At 49.2% G+C, this 20,000-nt stretch overlaps 2 protein-coding genes across 2 annotated transcripts in view; one reads left to right on the forward strand and one right to left on the reverse strand.

Annotated features, from left to right (window-relative positions):
• The window catches only part of LOC128358955 (prosaposin receptor GPR37-like), a 5,216-nt gene extending 4,363 nt beyond the window's left edge, over positions 1-853 (forward strand). Inside the window, exon 2 of the mRNA XM_053319360.1 lies at positions 764-853. Coding sequence (XP_053175335.1) covers positions 764-853 — 90 coding nt within the window. The remainder of the gene's footprint in view (positions 1-763) is intronic.
• A 7,444-nt stretch (positions 854-8,297) lies between these two features.
• Positions 8,298-20,000, reverse strand: part of LOC128358956 (hyaluronidase-2-like) — an 18,297-nt gene continuing 6,594 nt past the window's right edge. Inside the window, exons 5-6 of the mRNA XM_053319361.1 lie at positions 8,882-9,056; positions 8,298-8,481 (exon numbers count right to left, since the gene is read on the reverse strand). Coding sequence (XP_053175336.1) covers positions 8,298-8,481; positions 8,882-9,056 — 359 coding nt within the window. The remainder of the gene's footprint in view (positions 8,482-8,881; positions 9,057-20,000) is intronic.

Here is a 20,000-nt window from a genome sequence, read left to right on the forward strand (position 1 = left end):
CGTCCACCTCCACCACCTACGCCACCGTGGGGGACGCACTGCTGAGGTCAAAGGTCAAACTGACCCTGTCCGTTTTGACTGTTCCTTCCTTCCTTCCTTCCTTCCTTCCTTCCTTCCTTCTTCCTTTCCTTCCTTCATTCCTCCCTCCCTCCTACCTTCCTTCTGTCCTTCCTGACTTCCTTCCTCCCTCCCTCTCTCCCTCACCCTTCCTTCCTCTCCCTCCTACCTTCCTTCCCTCCTTCCTCCTTCCCTCCCTCCTTCCTCCCTCCCTCCCTGCCTTCCTACCTTTCTTTCCTTCCCTCCCTCCCTCCTACCTTCCTACCTTCCCTCCTTCCTCCTTCCCTCCCTCCTTCCTCCCTCCTTCCTCCCTCCCTCCTTTCCGTCCTTTTTTCCTCCCTCCCTTCTACCTTCCTTCCTTCTGTCCTTCCCTCCCCTGCCCTGCCTTCTCTACCTTCTTTCCTTCCCTCCCTCCCTCCCTCCTTCCTTCCCTCCTTCCTCCTTCCCTCCCTCCTTCCTCCCTCCTTCCTCCCTCCCTCCTTTCCGTCCTTTTTTCCTCCCTCCTACCTTCCTTCCTTCCCTCCTTCCTCCTTCCCTCCTCCTTCCTCCCTCCCTCCTTTCCGTCCTGTTTTCCTCCCTCCCTCCTCCCTTCCTTCCTTCTGTCCTTCCTGACTGCCTTCCTTCCTTCTGTCCTTCTTTCCTTCCCTCTCTCCCTCCTTCCTTCCATCCCGCCGCCACCACCGCCACCAGCGACGCCGACATCGAGTGCACCACCACCGAGCTGTCGCCGTTCAGCACCGTCCGCAGGGAGCCGTCCACCTCCACCACCTACGCCACGGTGGGGACGCACTGCTGAGGTCAAAGGTCAAAGGTCAAAGGTCAAAAGGTCACACGAGGCTGTAACTTCCTGTTTTTAAAAACTTGAGTAGAATCGACTCAGACTGTCAGACATGTTGGAGTCGCCCCTCCGTCCTCTCCGGTTTACAGACTTTATAAATGAACACAGTCAATTTTATTAATTACTTTCATTTCTTTAGGTTTTTAATTAACTCACCAATATGTTTACTGGATATCCTTCCTTCCTTCTTTCCTTCCTTCCTTCCTTCCTTCCTTCCTTCTTTCCTTCTTTCCTTTCTTCCTTCCTTCCTTCCTTCTGTCCTTCCTGACTTCCTTCCTTCTTCTTCCTCTCTTCTGTCTGCCTTTCCTGCCTTCCTTTCTTCCTTCTGTCCTTCTTCCTTCCTCCTTTCCTTCCTGACTTCCTTCCTTCCTTCCTCCTTTCCTTCCTTCTTCCTCCCTTCTGTCTGCCTTTCCTGCCTTCCTTTCTTCCTTCTGTCCTTCCTTCCTTCCTCCTTTCCTTCCTTCTGTCCTTCCTTCCTTCCTTCTGTCCTTCCTGACTTCCTTCCTTCTGTCCTTCCTTCCTTCCTCCCTTTCCTTCCTTCTTCCTCCCTTCTGTCTGCCTTTCCTGCCTTCCTTCCTTCCTTCCTTCTGTCCTTCCTTCCTTCCTCCTTTCCTTCCTTCCTCCCTTCCTTCCTTCCTTCTGCCTTTCCTGCCTTCCTTCCTTCCTTCCGTCCTTCTTTCCTTCTTTCCTCTGTTCACCCTTCCCTTCTTTTCTTCCTCCTTTCCTTCTTCTTCCCTCCTTCCTCCCTCGCTCCCTCCCTCCTACCTACCTACCTTCCTTCCTTCCTTCCCTCCCTCCTTCCTCACTTTCATTTCTTTAGTTTTTTAGTTAACTGGATATCCGCTCCGTCTTATTTACTGTATTTCACAGACGCTGACAGCAGCTGGACGATGATCAGTGTTTATGACCCCGGATCATAATCAGGAGAAAAAGTGGTTTGAAATCTTCCTTCCTTCCTTCCTCCCTCCTTCCTTTCTTTCTGTCCTTCCTCCCTCCCTCCTTTCCTTACTTCTTCCTCCCTTCCTTCTGCCCTTCCTGACTTCCTTCCTTCCTTCTGTCCTTCTGTCCTTCTTTCCTTCCCTCCCTCTTTCCTTCTTTCCCCCCTTCCCTCCTACCTTCCTTTTTCCCTCCTTCTCTTTTTCCTCCTTCCTTCCTCCCTCCCCTCCCTCCTTCCTTCCTTCCCACCCTCCCTCCTTCCTTCTTTCCTCCCTCCCTCCCTCCCTCCCTCCCTCCCTCCTTTCCTTCCATCATTCCTTCCTTCCTTCGTTCCTCCCTCCCTCCTACCTTCCTACCGTCATTCCTTCCCTCCTTCCTTCTGTCCTTCCTTCCTCCCTCCTTTCCTTCCATCTTCCTTCCCACCCTCCCTCCTTCCTTCTTTCCTCCCTCCCTCCTACCTTCCTTCCTTCCCTCCTTCCTCCCTCCCTCCTTTCCTTCCTTCCTCCCCTCCCCTCCTACCTTCCTACCTTCCTACCTTCTTTCTTTCCTCCTTTCCTCCTTTCCTTCCTTCCTTGACTCATTTCACTTAAACACATGGACATAGATACCTCATTATTATACTTTTGTATCGGTGCTATGATAAAATATAAATTTCAGAATAAAAGCCTCCCTCCCATCTTTCCTTCCTCCCTCCTTTCCTTCATACCTTCCTTCCTTTTTTCCTTCCTTCATCCCTTCATCCCTCCCTCCCTTCCTTCTTCCCTCCCTCCTTCCTTCCTTCCAAAGTTTTTATGGTTACACCACTTAGACATTTTTGCCATAATCCTCTAATATATTACTTCTGTCCTTCCTTCCTTCCTTCCTTCCTCCTCCCTTCCTTCCTCCCTCCCTCCCTCCCTCCCTCCTTCCTCCCTTCTTTCTCCTCCCTCCCTTCCTCCCTCCTCCCCTTCCTCCCTTCCTTCTTCCTTCCTTCTTTCCTCCCTCCCTCCAATCCTACCTTCCTTCCTTCCCTCCTCCCTCCTTATATGGAGCTGGAATATGGACCAAATTTGGCTCAAACTGCTCAGCTGCTGTCAGCGTTTTTTAGTCTTTTGTGTTTTTTGGTTGTTTCCTTCAGTTTCTTCTGAGTGTGAATGAGTCGATGGGGTCGTATAGTAATATATATTTTAAATGTCTGCAGATGCTGAGTTTTGACTTTTGTGTCTGAGTTTTATTTTTTGCTTTTTTTTTTTCTTTTTCTCTGATTTTCTTTGATAGCAGAAATCTGCACAGCGCCTCGTCTGTCATGTGACAGCGTTACTGTTGGTTTTGTTTTTAGCCACAAGAGAAATGTCACTTTAATAAAATAAAAAAAAAGACAACCACAGAAAAACCTGGTTTGTATTTAGAAAGTTGATTTATTAGCAGGCTTTATCTTTAATGAATGCTCCTGAAAATGTCAAATGGTGTAACCACAAAAGAATGATAAATATTAAATATTTTATCCACCTAGAGGGAAAGATAAAGGAGGAAGAAGAGAAAGAAAGGAAGGAAGGAGGAAGGAAAGATACAGGAGAAAGATAGGAAGGAAGGAAGGAAAGATAAAGGAGGAAGGAAGGAAGGGAAGGAAGGAAGGTTGGAAAGGAGGGAGGAAGGAAGGGAGAAAAGGAAAGGAAAGAAGGAAGGGAGGAAGGAAGGAAATGAAGGACGGAGGAAAGAAGGAAGGAAGGAAGGTAGGTAGGTAGGTAGGTACGAAGGAAGGAAGGAAGGAAGGACGGAAAGAAGGAAAGAAGGAAGACCCGTATATATTTGGCAGTTCATTCTGTAAAACCATGATCACTGTAGGAAGGAAGGCAGGAAGGAAGGGAGGAAGGAAATGAAGGAAGGAAGGAAGGTAGGAGGGAGGGAGGGAGGGAGGGAGGGACAAAGGAAAAGAGGAAGGCAGGAAAGAAGGAAGGTAGGAAAGGAGGGAGGAAGGAAGGGAGAAAAGGCAAGGAAAGAAGGAAGGGAGGAAGGAAATGAAGGAAGGAACGAAGGAGGAAAGAAGGAAGGAATGACGGAGGAAAGAAGGGAGGAAGGAAGGTAGGAGGGAGGGAGGGAGAAGGAGGGAGGGAGGGAGAAAGGAAAAGAGGAAGGCAGGAAAGAAGGAAGGTATGAAAGGAGGGAGGAAGGAAGGGAGAAAAGGAAAGGAAAGAAGGAAGGGAGGAAGGAAATGAAGGAAGGAAGGACGGAGGAAAGAAGGGAGGAAGGAAGGTAGGAGGGAGAGAAGGAGGGAGGGAGGGAAGGAAGGAGAAAGGAAAAGAGGAAGGCAGGAAAGAAGGAAGGGAGGAAGGAAGGTTGGGGGAGGAAAGAAAGAGAGAAGGAGCCAGGGAGGGAGGAAGAAGGAAGAAGGAAGGAGGGAGGAAGGAAGGGAGAAAAGGAAAGGAAAGAAGGAAGGGAGGAAGGAAATGAAGGAAAGAAGGACGGAGGAAAGAAGGGAGGAAGGAAGGTAGGAGGGAGGGAGGGAGAAGGAGGGAGAAAGGAAAAGAGGAAGGCAGGAAAGAAGGACGGGAGGAAGGACGGTTGGGGGAGGAAAGAAAGAGAGAAGGAGCCAGGGAGGGAGGAATAAGGAAGGAGGGAGGAAGGAAGGGAGAAAAGGAAAGGAAAAAAGGAAGGTTAGGAAGGAAATTAAGGAAGGAAGGATGGAGGAAAGAAGGAAGGAAGGAAGGTAGGAGGGAGGGAGGGAGAAGGAGGAGAAAGGAAAAGAGGAAGGCAGGAAAGAAAGAAGGGAGGAAGGAAGGTTGGGAAAGGAAAGAAAGAGAGAAGGAGGGAGGGGGAAGAAGGAAGGAGGGTAGGAAAGGAGGGAGAAAAGGAAAGGAAAGAAGGAAGGGAGGAAGGAAATGAAGGAAGGAAGGACGGAGGAAAGAAGGAAGGTAGGAGGGAGGGAGGGAGAAAGGAAAAGAGGAAGGCAGGAAAGAAGGAAGGTAGGAAAGGAGGGAGGAAGGAAGGGAGAAAAGGAAAGGAAAGAAGGAAGGGAGGAAGGAAATGAAGGATGGAAGAAAGAAGGAAGGTATAGGGGGAGAAAAGAAAGAGAGATGGAGGGAGGGAGGAGAAGGAGTCACACTCAGCCTCGACTCTCAGCTGTTTGTAATCTCGCCATCGTTTCGTCACCGTCGTTGCCTCCACCCAAGCCGAGCGGACACAGCGCGCCATTGTCCTCCGAACCTCCCGCTGTCATGGCGACGGAGGGAGTCTGCCTCTCAGCTGGCCGCCACAGTGAACAGTACACTGCCACAGACGGCACACCGAGCTTCATTTATTCAGCTGTCACTGACGGTTTCTGGCCTCCCAACATCCTGTTTACTGCTGCTGCTAACCGCTAAATGAAGTCACATGACCACCTGCCTGATTAGTGGAGGAGCTGCTGATACTGGACCAAAACTGGTCTCCAATTAGTTCTATAAGAATTACTCAGCTGGCTCATACACCATTTAATTCATTATTTAATTTAACTGATTATTTTTTTCACTGCTACTTTTAGTTTTAGTTAACTATAATAACCCTGGCACTAATAATTTAGAATGTAGTATTTAGCGTTTCAGTATGAGCATGCTAACTTGACAATCAGTCTCTTATATGCTAATGTTAGCATAGCAAGTGTCTATATGTAATCAAAGTTTTATGTTTAGTATATTGACAAGCTTACATTTAACATCGTAGCCTATAACATACTATTTAGGATTTAAGTGTAGTGCCCTACTAAGTTCATACTATAGTACTTTGATATCTGTAATGTAGTTTTATCCTGATTTTGTGAAATACCACCTCATTTATTACTTATGTGGTTTAATTTCTGCATTAATATGGGAAACTGAGTATTTTAGTTAAAGTATTCAAATATCCTACATTTAGAGCAGACCTTGAACTTCTCATGTCCGTTTTCTGATTTTGTATTGGATAGACAGGTGTCAATCAAGCAAATGAGGACAGGAAGTTGACCTGTCGGATTCTGCCGTGGGCGGGACTTAGTTCAAACGGCGCGAAAGAGAGGATAATACACTGTTTTAAGTTGGTTTTATTCTTTGTAAATACAGCATTTTGTAAGAATTAAGACCCAGATGGATTACGACTCTGTCTAACATGAACCAGCCGGAGTGTGAGCCGCGTTGGGAGACGTTTGAGTGAGTACTGTTGCTAAATTAGCCGTTACTGTTAGCATGTGAAGTTGAGTTAGCTGGCTAGCAGAGACCTGCGTTTATTTACAAGTGTATTAATTTGAGGTATTGACTTTTAATGTTAGTGTGCTTCGGACATTGCCACTCATGCTCAAGGCCGTAGCCAGGATTTTTCAAAAAGAAGATCATTAATTATATGTGTATGATATATAATCCATGATGTATTTATAACGCTTTCTTGCTGTGCATTTCTCAGTCATGGTCACTCTTGTGCTCCACAGCTTTCTTTCTTATCACTTCCAATTTTTCAACTTAAATCAACTCCTATTTCAGTCTTCTATAACTTCCATGGTTGTATATTTAAAAATTATAACGGCAATATATTTATTTTATTTGTTTATTCTTAAAATGTGGACTGGAGCAAAGCATGCTGGGAGAAAATGGCTCGTCCAATGAATGAACAGTTTGCAAAATCGGGTCAAGTCCAATTCACAAAAGTAGAAAACTAAAAATATTTCTGGTGATTTTCAAGTCTCAGTTCAACATCTACTGCAGCAAATATTGTTTCTGGAAGTGGCCAGAGGCGGACAGAGTACACAGCTTCCTTACTTGAGTAAAAGTACAGATACCCCTTGCTAAATTTTACTCAAGTACAAGTAAAAGTACTACGGTCAGATGTCTACTTAAGTAAAAGTACTGAAGTACTTGTTTTTAAAAGTACTTGAGTATCAAGATAGAAGAGTACATTTTCTAAATATTGCATTACTACTGCCACAGTGCTTCCATTTATGTATAGAAATGTCCAAGATGGAGTTATGACAAATGTTAATGTTAATACCTTGGAGAAGAGAGAAGGAAGGAAAGGAGGGAGAGAGGGAGGGAGGGAGAATGTAAAAGGAATTAAAAGTAAAATCAAGTCATTTTCATCCTGAGCCGAGATGGACCTGCTGCGTCTTCTTCCATTGTTTCCTCCATGGTTTCCTTCCTTCCTTCCACCCTTCCTTCTCTTCTTACTTTCCTCCATGGTTTCGCCTCTCACCTAACCTGACCATGGAGTTGATTTTGGCTGAAGGTGATTGCTGATAGGCTGTCCCAATCAGTGGTGCCCTCAAAATTCTACTTAAGTAATGTACTCAAGTAAATGTACTCCGTTACTGTCCGGTTCTGGAAGTGAACACTATATAACTCTGACTTAAAAACCTCCAGTAATACGCTGGCTGAATATTTGTGAATTTGTGACGGTAAGGAAACCAGTTAAATTGGAAACCAGTTGGTTCGTAACACCGGTGCTGCTATAGCCGACTACTTTAGTTTTGACATGGCAGTGGTATCTGCAGGTACGGGTCACGTGACGGTCCGTTGATGCTATTTTCACTTCATACTGAAACTAAACTTGACATGAGCTCGATGTCCTCAGTGGTACATTAGCATTAGCTTACTGTTAACATGTTTATAGTTCAATCTTCTGGGTTTTTTTTGTTTTTGTTTCTTTAAAAACTTTTATTCAATTTTCCAAAAACATACAAAAAAATCAAATTGCAAAATTACAATTTTCACAAGTTTACAAGACTGGTCTATAAGTGGAAAGAGAGAAGCACAGCACTCAAACAATATGAAAGTCCATCTAGTGAAACACATACACAGGTCAGATTCCCGTAAAGTCATATTTCAAGTGTGTGTCCAGTTAGTTCAGGTCCAAGTTGTATTTAACTCCAACATGTTCCAATGGTTTCTTCCATTTCTGCTCAAAAGTATGAATCCTCCCATTCATGTAATGTCCCAACTTTTCAAGAGTCACAACCTCAGATGTCAGAGATTTCCATATAAGAACAGAGGGAGGGTCATCTCCGACCCACTTCACCATGATTGCTTTCCTTGCCAACATTAAGAGTGACTGAATTACTTCTCAATCTTCTGTTTTAAGAACGCACACATAGGAGCTGCAGACCGACGTCCATTAAATGACCTCCCAACTTTCCTTCAGCCTTCGTTTCCTTTTTCATTCACCAGTTAATGACGGTGAAATGTATAAAAGAGAAACTGAGGCAGCCGAAAACGTTGTGTACTTCCCTGTCATCTAAAATCATTTTATTAAAAAAATGAATTAGTATTTATGGCCGTCATGCTGAGCGATAATGACACAACATTCTTGTCTTCATTGTCTTCTTCACAGAATCACCCTGAGGAGACTCTTTGTATGTAAACCACATTCTCCTCTAATCACTCGCTTGGCTTTGATTTGCTTTCTGGCACCAAACTTCCACATTTGAGTCTTTTGTGATGAAAGCCGGCAGCCCCCGTCGCTGCTCCAGTAATTAGACCGCCCCATTCATTCAGACACAATGGGGCAACGGGTACACTGAGGCTCCAGTGCTGAGCAAGCTGCTCGCTGACCTTCTCCAAACTGCTCCCAGGACTGTTTTTACTGGGATGAGACGGACGTCCTGGGAGGGCTGGCATCGCTGCGCCGGATTGGTGGAGAGGAGCCAGGCTGCCATGGCAACCAGACCACTCGTCCTCCAGGAAGTAGGAGGTTCAGGTAACTCAGGTCTGAACACTGTGACTGCTTCAAGGTGGAATCAGAAGTTAAGAGAAAGAGCTTAACCCTCCTGTTGTCCTCGAGTCAGGGAAGGAAGGAAGGAAGGAAGGGAGTAGGGAGGAAAGGAAGGGAGGGAGTAGGGAGGAAAGGAAGGAATGAAGGAAAGGAGGAGGAAGAAAGGGATGAAAGGAAAGGAGGGAGGGAGGAATGATGGAAAGGAGGAAGGAATGATGCAAGGAAAGGAGGGAGGAAAGGAAAGGAGGGAGGGAGGGAGGGAGGGAGAAAGGAAAGGAAGGGAGGATGGACAAAAGAAGGAAGCAATGATGGAAGGGAGGAAAGAAGGAAGGAAAGGAGGGAGGGAGGAAGCTGCTCGCTGACCTTCTCCAAACTGCTCCCAGGACTGTTTTTACTGGGATGAGACGGACGTCCTGGGAGGGCTGGCATCGCTGCGCCGGATTGGTGGAGAGGAGCCAGGCTGCCATGGCAACCAGACCACTCGTCCTCCAGGAAGTAGGAGGTTCAGGTAACACTACAGGTCTAAACACTGTGACTGCTTCAAGGTGGAATCAGAAGTTAAGAGAAAGAGATTAAGATTAAGTCAAGGAAGGAAGGAAGGGAGAAGGAAGGGAGTAGGGAGGAAAGGAAGGGAGGGAGGGAGTAGGGAGGAAAGGAAGGAAGGAAGGAATGAAGAATGAAGGAAAGGAGGAGGAAGGAAGGGAAGAAGAAAGGGATGAAAGGAAAGAGGGAGGGAGGAATGATGGAAAGGAGGAAGGAAGGGAGGAAAGGAAAGGAGGAAGGGAGGAAAGGAAAGGAGGGAGGGAGAAATGGAAGGATGGACGAAAGAAGGAAGGAATGATGGGAGGGAGGGAGGAAGAATGAAGGAAAAGAGGAAGGAAGGAAGGATGGAAGGGGGGAAAGGAGGAGGGAGTAATGATGGAAGGAAGGAAGGAAGAAAGAAGGAAAAGAGGAAGGAAGGAAGGTAGGAAGGAAAGGAGGAACAGTCAAAACAGACGGGGTCAATTTGACCGGGGAGGACGACAAAGAGCTTCCTGCTGCTTCTTACAGTTTGGTATCGTAGCGTTGGGGTAACTTTGGGGTAACGTTGGGGTAACTTTGGGGTAACTTCAGCCTTCAGGTCCTTTTTACTTTAATAACTTTATAAAATATTTCTATCATCAGTTTTATTTCAGGTTGAAAAGCAGAGAGATGAGTGTGTGTTGGAGAGAAGTGTGTAAAGTGCCCTCAGATAGCTCTTATTGTGGTTTGGTGTTATATATAAATAAATAAATGATTGATTGACTAATTATTAATGTTTAATTTGCACTAAATGTGTAACAGGATTGGTGGAGAGGAGCCGCTGCCATGGCAACCAGACGGCTCGTCCTCCAGGATTCAGATAACTCAGGTCTGAACATCATCACAGTCTTCAGGTAAACTCAGAAGTGAACTAAGAGCTTCCATCTCCTCGTCTGTCTGCTCACACCTCACTCTGCTCATTAGTACAGGTTTAGTAGTTTTAGGGTTAATGTGGGTAAAAAAGCCTTCAGGTGTGTTTTTACTTTAATAACTTTAATTGCAGGATGAAAAGAAGAAAAGAGACAGTTTGGTTCTATATAATTACATGATTTGCATTTTAGTATAGATTTTAAATTGGTTAATTTGAGGTTTCTTTTAAATTAAAAAGGAAGTATTCTATTCAGTCTTCAGTCATGCTCAGGTCTCTACACTGAGAGGGTAGTGGGGGGGGGTCAGGGAAGGAAGAAAAGGAGGGAGTGTTGAAGGAAGGAAGGAAGGAAGGTAGAAGGAAAGGGGGGGAAGGAAGGAAGGAAGGTGGGAGGGAGAAAGGAAAAGAGGAAAGAAGGAAGGGAGGGGTTAGGAAAGAAAGAGACAAGGAAGGAGAGAGGAAAGAGGGAAGGACAGAAGGAAGGAGGAAGGGGGGAAAGGGGAAAAGAGAAGAAGGAAAGAAATAGAAAGGGAGGGAGGGAGGAAGGACAGAAGGAAGGAAGGAAGAAAGAGAGAAGAACAGTCAAAACAGACGTTGTCAGAGAGCTGCAGAGATCTGATTCACTTTAAAGATTCCCTGCAGAGATCTGCTGCAGCTCTTCTGCAAACACTTCACATCCAATCAGCTGTTTCTCCTCACAGTGAAAGTGAAACTGTGCTGAAGTGAGATCGCTGCTCTCAGTCTGCTCCTCTCTCTCAGTCTGCTCCTCTCTCTCAGTCTGCTCCTCTCTCTCAGTCTGCTCCTCTCTCTCAGTCTGCTCCTCTCAGTCTGCTCCTCTCTCTCTGTCTGCTCCTCTCTGTCTGCTCCTCTCTCTCAGTCTGCTCCTCTCTCTCAGTCTGCTCCTCTCTCTCAGTCTGCTCCTCTCTCTCAGTCTGCTCCTCTCAGTCTGCTCCTCGCTCTCAGTCTGCTCCTCTCTCTCAGTCTGCTCCTCTCTCTCAGTCTGCTCCTCGCTCTCAGTCTGCTCCTCTCAGTCTGCTCCTCTCAGTCTGCTCCTCGCTCTCAGTCTGCTCCTCTCTCTCAGTCTGCTCCTCGCTCTCAGTCTGCTCCTCTCTCTCAGTCTGCTCCTCTCTCTCAGTCTGCTCCTCGCTCTCAGTCTGCTCCTCTCTGTCTGCTCCTCTCAGTCTGCTCCTCGCTCTCAGTCTGCTCCTCTCTCTCAGTCTGCTCCTCGCTCTCAGTCTGCTCCTCTCTCTCAGTCTGCTCCTCTCTCTCAGTCTGCTCCTCGCTCTCAGTCTGCTCCTCTCTGTCTGCTCGCTCTCAGTCTGCTCCTCGCTCTCAGTCTGCTCCTCGCTCTCAGTCTGCTCCTCTCTCTCAGTCTGCTCCTCTCAGTCTGCTCCTCTCTCTCAGTCTGCTCCTCGCTCTCAGTCTGCTCCTCGCTCTCAGTCTGCTCCTCGCTCTCAGTCTGCTCCTCTCTCTCAGTCTGCTCCTCTCTCTCAGTCTGCTCCTCTCTCTCAGTCTGCTCCTCTCTCTCAGTCTGCTCCTCTCAGTCTGCTCCTCTCTCTCAGTCTGCTCCTCTCAGTCTGCTCCTCTCTCTCAGTCTGCTCCTCTCTCTCAGTCTGCTCCTCTCAGTCTGCTCCTCTCTCTCAGTCTGCTCCTCTCAGTCTGCTCCTCTCTCTCAGTCTGCTCCTCTCAGTCTGCTCCTCTCTCTCAGTCTGCTCCTCTCTCTCAGTCTGCTCCTCTCAGTCTGCTCCTCTCAGTCTGCTCCTCTCAGTCTGCTCCTCTCAGTCTGCTCCTCTCAGTCTGCTCCTCTCTGTCTGCTCCTCTCTCTCTGTCTGCTCCTCTCTCTCTGTCTGCTCCTCTCTCTCTGTCTGCTCCTCTCTCTCTGTCTGCTCCTCTCTCTCAGTCTGCTCCTCTCAGTCTGCTCCTCTCTCTCAGTCTGCTCCTCTCAGTCTGCTCCTCTCAGTCTGCTCCTCTCAGTCTGCTCCTCTCTCTCAGTCTGCTCCTCGCTCTCAGTCTGCTCCTCGCTCTCAGTCTGCTCCTCTCAGTCTGCTCCTCGCTCTCAGTCTGCTCCTCTCAGTCTGCTCCTCTCAGTCTGCTCCTCTCAGTCTGCTCCTCTCTCTCAGTCTGCTCCTCGCTCTCAGTCTGCTCCTCGCTCTCAGTCTGCTCCTCTCAGTCTGCTCCTCGCTCTCAGTCTGCTCCTCTCTCTCAGTCTGCTCCTCTCTCTCAGTCTGCTCCTCTCTCTCAGTCTGCTCCTCTCAGTCTGCTCCTCGCTCTCAGTCTGCTCCTCTCTCTCAGTCTGCTCCTCTCTCTCAGTCTGCTCCTCTCTCTCAGTCTGCTCCTCTCTCTCAGTCTGCTCCTCGCTCTCAGTCTGCTCCTCTCTCTCAGTCTGCTCCTCGCTCTCAGTCTGCTCCTCTCAGTCTGCTCCTCGCTCTCAGTCTGCTCCTCTCTCAGTCTGCTCCTCTCTCAGTCTGCTCCTCGCTCTCAGTCTGCTCCTCGCTCTCAGTCTGCTCCTCTCTCTCAGTCTGCTCCTCTCTCTCAGTCTGCTCCTCGCTCTCAGTCTGCTCCTCTCTCTCAGTCTGCTCCTCTCAGTCTGCTCCTCTCTCTCAGTCTGCTCCTCTCAGTCTGCTCCTCTCTCTCAGTCTGCTCCTCTCAGTCTGCTCCTCTCTCTCAGTCTGCTCCTCGCTCTCAGTCTGCTCCTCTCAGTCTGCTCCTCTCTCTCAGTCTGCTCCTCTCTCTCAGTCTGCTCCTCGCTCTCAGTCTGCTCCTCGCTCTCAGTCTGCTCCTCGCTCTCAGTCTGCTCCTCTCAGTCTGCTCCTCTCTCTCAGTCTGCTCCTCGCTCTCAGTCTGCTCCTCGCTCTCAGTCTGCTCCTCGCTCTCAGTCTGCTCCTCGCTCTCAGTCTGCTCCTCTCTCTCAGTCTGCTCCTCGCTCTCAGTCTGCTCCTCTCAGTCTGCTCCTCTCTCTCAGTCTGCTCCTCTCAGTCTGCTCCTCTCTCTCAGTCTGCTCCTCTCTCTCAGTCTGCTCCTCGCTCTCAGTCTGCTCCTCGCTCTCAGTCTGCTCCTCTCTCTCAGTCTGCTCCTCTCTCTCAGTCTGCTCCTCTCTCTCAGTCTGCTCCTCTCTCTCAGTCTGCTCCTCTCTCTCAGTCTGCTCCTCGCTCTCACATCCAAGAACACAAACTTCAGGCTGTTTCAGAGTTTCTGTTCAGACTGAGATGAAACAACTCTGCATATGAAGCTCTTCACCTTCCTGTCGTCCTCCCGGGTCAAACTGACACCGTCTGTTTGGACTCTCTCTTTCCTCCCTTCCTTCGGTCTGTCCTTCCTGCCTCCCTCCCTCCTTCTTTCCTTCCTTCCTTCCCTCCTCCCTCACTCCTTCTTTCCTTCCTTCCTTCCCTCCTCCCTCCTTATGTCCTATCCCTCCTTCCTTCCTTTCCTCTCTTCCTTCCTCCTTCCTTTCTTTCCTTCTTTCCTTCCCTCTTTTCCTTCCTCCCTCCCTCCTAAGATGCTGTCCTCCTAAATATTAACAGGAATTATAGTTTTCTTTTCAAAAGACATGAAAGAAAATCCTGAATGTCAGATTGCATTGAGTTATAGAAGCTGGCCTGGTGATGTCACTTCCTGTCGGCTCCCCAAAAAAAAACCTCCTCCGACCGCCCAATTATCACCATCAAAGAACCTTTTGACAAACACTTGGAGTCCATAATGTTTCTGCTCTTCCTTCTCTCCTTCCTTCCTCCCTCCCTCCCTCCTTCTCTCTTTCTTTCTCCCCCTTTCTTCCTCCCTTCTTCTTCTCCTTTCTCCCTCCTTCCTTCCTTCTTTCCTTTGTCCTTCCTCCCTTCCCTCCTTCTTCCTTCTCTCTTTCTTTCTCCCCCTTACCTTCCTCCCTTCCTATTTTCCTTTCTCCCTCCCCCTTCCTTCTCTCCTTTACTTTCCTCTCTTCCTTCTTCCCCTCCTTCCTTCATTCCTCCTTCCTTCTTCCCTTCCTTCCTCCCTTCTTCTTTTCCTTTCTTCAGGGTTAAAGATAATTATGAAGAGAAATCTCAATTTTGTGGGGGGGGGCTGGCAGCAGGGGGGGCGGGGGGCGGGGGGCGGGGGGGGGGGGTGATCTGAGGGCCCCGACCGCCCAATTATCACCATCAAAGAACCTTTTGACAAACACTTGGAGTCCATAATGTTTCTGCTCTGACAGAAAACACAAGCTGGGATCATTTGGCAGATCACAACCCCCCGGCTGTTGTTGTTGTTGCTGGGAGCGGATTTCTAATTGTGCCCCCCCCCTCCCCATTCACCCCCCGACCCCCCCCCCCTCAGCCTGACAGTACTGGGTGAAATATGGGGAGCAGGAGGAGGAGGAGGAGGAGGAGGGTGAATTCCCTTAGAGAAGCATCAGTTTGGGCAGCAGGGCGTTCAGTCACAGCCGGTGACCTAGAAATGTTGCTGCAATCCCAACAAAGGAGGAGAAGGGGAGACAATAAAGCTCTTATTCCCCCCCCCTCCCGCGCCCCCCCCCCCCCCCCCCACACACACACACACACACACACACACCCTGCACGACAGCTTCCATCTGACAGAGCAGATTATACAGACACGGGGACCGAGCCGAGGAAAGCTGGGCCGAACCGGGTCACGCAGGGCGACGGCTCCACCAGGAAGACGCTGTTTCTCCCTCCTTCTTTCCTCCGTCCTTTCCTCTTTCCTTCCTTCCTCTTTTCCTTTCTCCCTCCCTCCTTCCTTCCTTCCTTCCTTCCTTCCTTTCCTCTTTCCTCCCTTCCTCTTTTCCTTTGTCCCTCCATCCTTCCGTCTTTCCTCCGACCTTCCTCCCTTCCTTCTTTCCTTTCCTCCCTTCATTCCTCCTTCCTTACTTCCTCTCTCCTTTCCTTCCTCCCTTCCTTCTTCCCTTCCTTCCTTCCTTCCTCTTTTCCTTTCTCCCTCCATCCTTCCGTCTTTCCTCCGTCCTTCCTCCCTTCCTTCTTTCCTTTCCTCCCTTCATTCCTCCTTCCTTCCTTTCCTCTTTCCTTCCTTCCTCTTTTCCTTTCTCCCTCCATCCTTCCGTCTTTCCTCCGTCCTTCCTCTCTTCCTTCTTTCCTTTCCTCCCTTCATTACTCCTTCCTTCCTTCCTCTCTCCTTTCCTTCCTTCAACCCTTCCTCACTCCTTTCCTTCCTCCATCCTTCCGTCTTTCCTCCGTCCTTCCTCCCTTCCTTCTTTCCTTTCCTCCCTTCATTCCTCCTTCCTTACTTCCTCTCTCCTTTCCTTCCTTCAACCCTTCCTCTCTCCTTTCCTTCCTCCCTTCCTTCTTCCCTTCCTTCCTCCCTTCCTCTTTTCCTTTCCTTCCTTCGCTTCCTTCCTTCCTTCTGTCCTTCCTTTTTTCTTTCTTCTTTCCTTCCGTCCTTCTTCATTCCTTCCTTCTGTCCTTTCTACCTTCCTTTTTTCCTTCCTGTCTTCCTTCTGTCCTCCCTTCTTCTGTCTGTCCATCCTTCACCGTCTGTCTTTCCTCCTTCCTTCCTTCCTTCCTTCCTCCCTCCTTTCCTTCTTCTGTCTGTCCATCCTTCACCGTCTGTCTTTCCTTCATCCCTTCCTTCCTTCCTTCCTTCCTTCCTCCCTCCCTCCCTCCCTTCCTTCTGTCTGTCTGTCCATCCTTCACTGTCTGTCTTTCCTACCTTTGCTTCCTTCCTTCCTTCCTCCCTCCCTCCCTCCCTTCCTTCTGTCTGTCCGTCCTTCACCGTCTGTCTTTCCTCCTTCCTTCCTACCTTCCTTTTTTCCTTTCTTCATTCCTTCCTTCCTGTCTTCCTTCTGTCCACCCTTCCTTCCTCCCTTCCTTCTGTCTGTCCGTACTGTCGTGTCGGAGCCAAGGGTCACAGTGGAGACCAGGAAGAACAGAGTCTCCCTTCCTTCTTCCCTTCCTTCCTTCCTTCTGTCCTCCCTTCCTTCCTTCTGTCTGTCCTTCCTTCCTTCCTCCCTCCCTCCCTTCCTTCTGTCTGTCCGTACTGTCATGTCGGAGCTGCGGGTCACAGCGGAGACCAGGAAGAACAGAGCCTCCCTTCCTTCCTCCCTCCCTTCCTTCCTTCCTTCCTTCCTTCTGTCTGTCCTTCCTTCCTTCCTCCCTCCCTTCCTTCTGTCCTCCCTTCCTTCCTTCCTTCCTTCTGTCTGTCTGTACTGTTGTTTCGGAGCTGGGGGTCACAGCGGAGACCAGGAAGAACAGAGCCTCCCTTCCTTCCTCCCTCCCTTCCTTCCTTCTGTCCTCCCTTCCTTCCTTCTGTCTGTCCTTCCTTCCTTCCTTCTTCCCTTCCTTCCTTCCTCCCTCCCTTCCTTCTGTCTGTCCTTCCTTCCTTCCTCCCTCCCTCCCTTCCTTCTGTCTGTCCGTACTGTCGTGTCGGAGCTGCGGGTCACAGTGGAGACATGAAATATTCATGCGGCACACAACGGGCCGGCTGTTGGTCGGAGCGTCTCCGTCACTCAGAGGCCGGCTGATGTTGACGTGAATATGGATGAGGACGTGAAACCAAACATGAGTACGGACATTAAACCTCACTGTGCTCTGGAATTCATTCACTAAACAATGACGCCGTGTTTTACTGCTGGACCGTGAACTTTCCTTCTCTCCTTCCTTCCTTCCTTCCTTCCTCCGTACTCCTTTCCTTCCTTCCTTCCTCCCTCCTTACTGCTGGACTGTGAACTTTCCTTCTCTCCTTCCTTCCTTCCTCCCTCCGTACTCCTTTCCTTCCTTCCTCCCTACTCCTTTCCTTCCTTCCTCCCTCCTTACTGCTGGACCGTGAACTTTCCTTCTCTCCTTCCTTCCTTCCTTCTTTCCTCCGTACTCCTTTCCTTCCTTCCTTATCTCCTTCCTTCCTTCCTTCCTAAACATGAGTACGGACATTAAACCTCACTGTGCTCTGGCGTGTTTTACTGCTGGACTGTGAACTCCTCCCTCCTTACTCCTTTCCTTCCTTCCTTCCTCCCTCCTTACTGCTGGACCGCCTCCGTACTCCTTTCCTTCCTTCCTTATCTCCTTCCTTCCTTCCTTCCTTCCTAAACATGAGTACGGACATTAAACCTCACTGTGCTCTGGCGTGTTTTACTGCTGGACCGTGAACTTTCCTTCTCTCCTTCCTTCCTTCCTTCCTCCGTACTCCTTTCCTTCCTTCCTTCCTCCCTACTCCTTTCCTTCCTTCCTCCCTCCTCCCTCCTTACTGCTGGACTGTGAACTTTCCTTCTCTCCTTCCTTCCTTCCTTCCTCCGTACTCCTTTCCTTCCTTCCTTATCTCCTTCCTTCCTTCCTTCCTTCCTTCCTCCCTCCGTACTCCTTTCCTTCCTTCCTTCCTTCCTTATCTCCTTCCTTCCTAAACATGAGTACGGACATTAAACCTCACTGTGCTCTGGCGTGTTTTACTGCTGGACCGTGAACTTTCCTTCTCTCCTTCCTTCCTTCCTTCCTCCGTACTCCTTTCCTTCCTTCCTTCCTCCCTACTCCTTTCCTTCCTTCCTCCCTCCTCCCTCCTTACTCCTTTCCTTCCTTCCTTCCTCTCTACTCCTTTCCTTCCTTCCTTCCTTCCTCCCTCCTTACTGCTGGACCGTGAACTTTCCTTCTCTCCTTCCTTCCTTCCTTCCTTCCTCCGTACTCCTTTCCTTCCTTCCTTATCTCCTTCCTTCCTTCCTAAACATGAGTACGGACATTAAACCTCACTGTGCTCTGGAATTCATTCACTAAACAATGACGCCGTGTTTTACTGCTGGACCGTCAACTTTCCTTCTCTCCTTCCTTCCTTCCTTCCTTCCTTCCTTCCTCCGTACTCCTTTCCTTCCTTCCTTATCTCCTTCCTTCCTTCCTTCCTTCCTAAACATGAGTACGGACATTAAACCTCACTGTGCTCTGGCGTGTTTTACTGCTGGACCGTGAACTTTCCTTCTCTCCTTCCTTCCTTCCTTCCTTCCTTCCTTCCTCCGTACTCCCTTCCTTCCTTCCTTATCTCCTTCCTTCCTAAACATGAGTACGGACATTAAACCTCACTGTGCTCTGGCGTGTTTTACTGCTGGACCGTGAACTTTCCTTCTCTCCTTCCTTCCTTCCTTCCTTCCTTCCTTCCTCCGTACTCCTTTCCTTCCTTCCTTATCTCCTTCCTTCCTAAACATGAGTACGGACATTAAACCTCACTGTGCTCTGGAATTCATTCACTAAACAATGACGCCGTGTTTTACTGCTGGACCGTGAACTTTCCTTCTCTCCTTCCTTCCTTCCTTCCTTCCTCCGTACTCCTTTCCTTCCTTCCTTCCTTCCTTCCTTCCTTCCTTCCTTCCTTCCTTCCTTATCTCCTTCCTTCCTAAACATGAGTACGGACATTAAACGTCACTGTGCTCTGGCATGTTTTACTGCTGGACTGTGAACTCCTCCCTCCTTACTCCTTTCCTTCCTTCCTTCCTCCCTACTCCTTTCCTTCCTTCCTTCCTCCCTCCTTACTGCTGGACCGTAACAGTAACAGGAAGTACTCGGATACTCACAAGTAAAAATATTCAATTATTTCCTCCCTCCCTCCTTTCCTTCCTTTCTTTCTTTCCTTCCTTCCCTTCCTCCCTCCTTCCTTCCTTCCCTCCTTTCCTTCCTTCCCTCCTTCCTTCCTTCCTTCCCTCCCTCCTTCCTTCTTTCCTCCCTCCCACCTACCTTCCTTCCTTCCCTCCCTCCAACCTTTGTTCCTTCCCTCCTTCCTCCCTCCCTCCCTCCTTTCCTCCCGCCCACCTACCTTCCCTTCCTTCTTCCTCCCTTCCTTCCTCCTCCCTCCCTTCCTTCCTTCCTTCCTTCCTTCCTTTCCTTCCTCCTTCTTCCTAACTTCCTTCCTTGACTCGAATACGACAGGAGGGTTAAACAAACTGAGCTGTGATGAAATAACAATAATCATCGTATCTGCTGTGTTGTTGGCCTTCCCTCCTTCCTCCCTCCCTCCTTTCCTTCCTTCCTTCCTTCCTTCCCTCCTTCCTTCCTTTCCTCCCTCCTTCCTTGCTGTTGGCTGCAGAGTTCACGGAGCAGGAGCCGAGCGCCTCTTTAGATCTTTTGTTGTGTGAAGTCAGAAACAGCCGCAGGGACGAGATGACGGCAGCCGGCCGCTTTTATAGAGAGGAGGGAAAAAAGTGTTTGTGACAACAGAACTGAAAACAAGAAGAGAAGCCTGAAGCTCTGAGAGTCTGAAGCTCTGAGAGTCTGAGAGTCTGAGAGTCTGAGGGTCTGAGAGGAAGAGAGGAAGAGAGGAAGCACACACACGCTGACACACTGAGAGCCACAGAAATGAACTCTTTTTATATATTTAGGTCAGGGGGGTCAAACATGCGGCCCGGGGGCCAGGTTCGGCCCGCCAAGGGGTGTGATCCGGCCAACTTGTCCTTCCTTCCATTCTTCCTTCCTTCCTCCCTCCCTTTCTTCCTTCTGTCTGTCTGTCCTTCCTTCCTCCCTCCCTCCCTTCTCTCTGTCCTTCCTTCCTTCCTTCCTTCATCCCTTCTGTCTGTCCTTCCTTCCTCCCTCCCTCCCTTCTCTCTGTCCTTCCTTCCTTCCTTCCTCCCTCCCTCCCTCCCTCCCTCCCTCCCTTCTCTCTGTCCTTCCTTCCTTCCTCCCTCCCTTCTGTCTGTCCTTCCTTCCTTCCTCCCTCCCTTCTCTCTGTCCTTCCTTCCTTCCTTCCTTCCTCCCTTCTGTCTGTCCTTCCTTCCTTCCTCCCTCCCTTCTGTCTGTCCTTCCTTCCTTCCTCCCTCCCTTCTCTCTGTCCTTCCTTCCTTCCTTTCTTCCTTCTGTCTGTCCTTCCTTCCTTCCTCCCTCCCTTCTCTCTGTCCTTCCTTCCTTCCTCCCTCCCTTCTCTCTGTCCTTCCTTCCTTCCTTCCTTCCTTCCTTCCTTCCTCCCTCCCTTCTGTCTGTCCTTCCTTCCTTCCTCCCTTCTGTCTGTCCTTCCTTCCTCCCTCCCTTTCTTCCTTCTGTCTGTCCTTCCTTCCTTCCTCCCTCCCTTCTGTCTGTCCTTCCTTCCTCCCTCCCTCCCTCCCTTCTCTCTGTCCTTCCTTCCTTCCTTCCTTCCTTCCTTCCTTCCTTC

The sequence above is a fragment of the Scomber japonicus genome, chromosome 5 (genome assembly GCF_027409825.1).
Source record: "Scomber japonicus isolate fScoJap1 chromosome 5, fScoJap1.pri, whole genome shotgun sequence".
NCBI classification, from domain to species: Eukaryota; Metazoa; Chordata; class Actinopteri; order Scombriformes; family Scombridae; genus Scomber; species Scomber japonicus.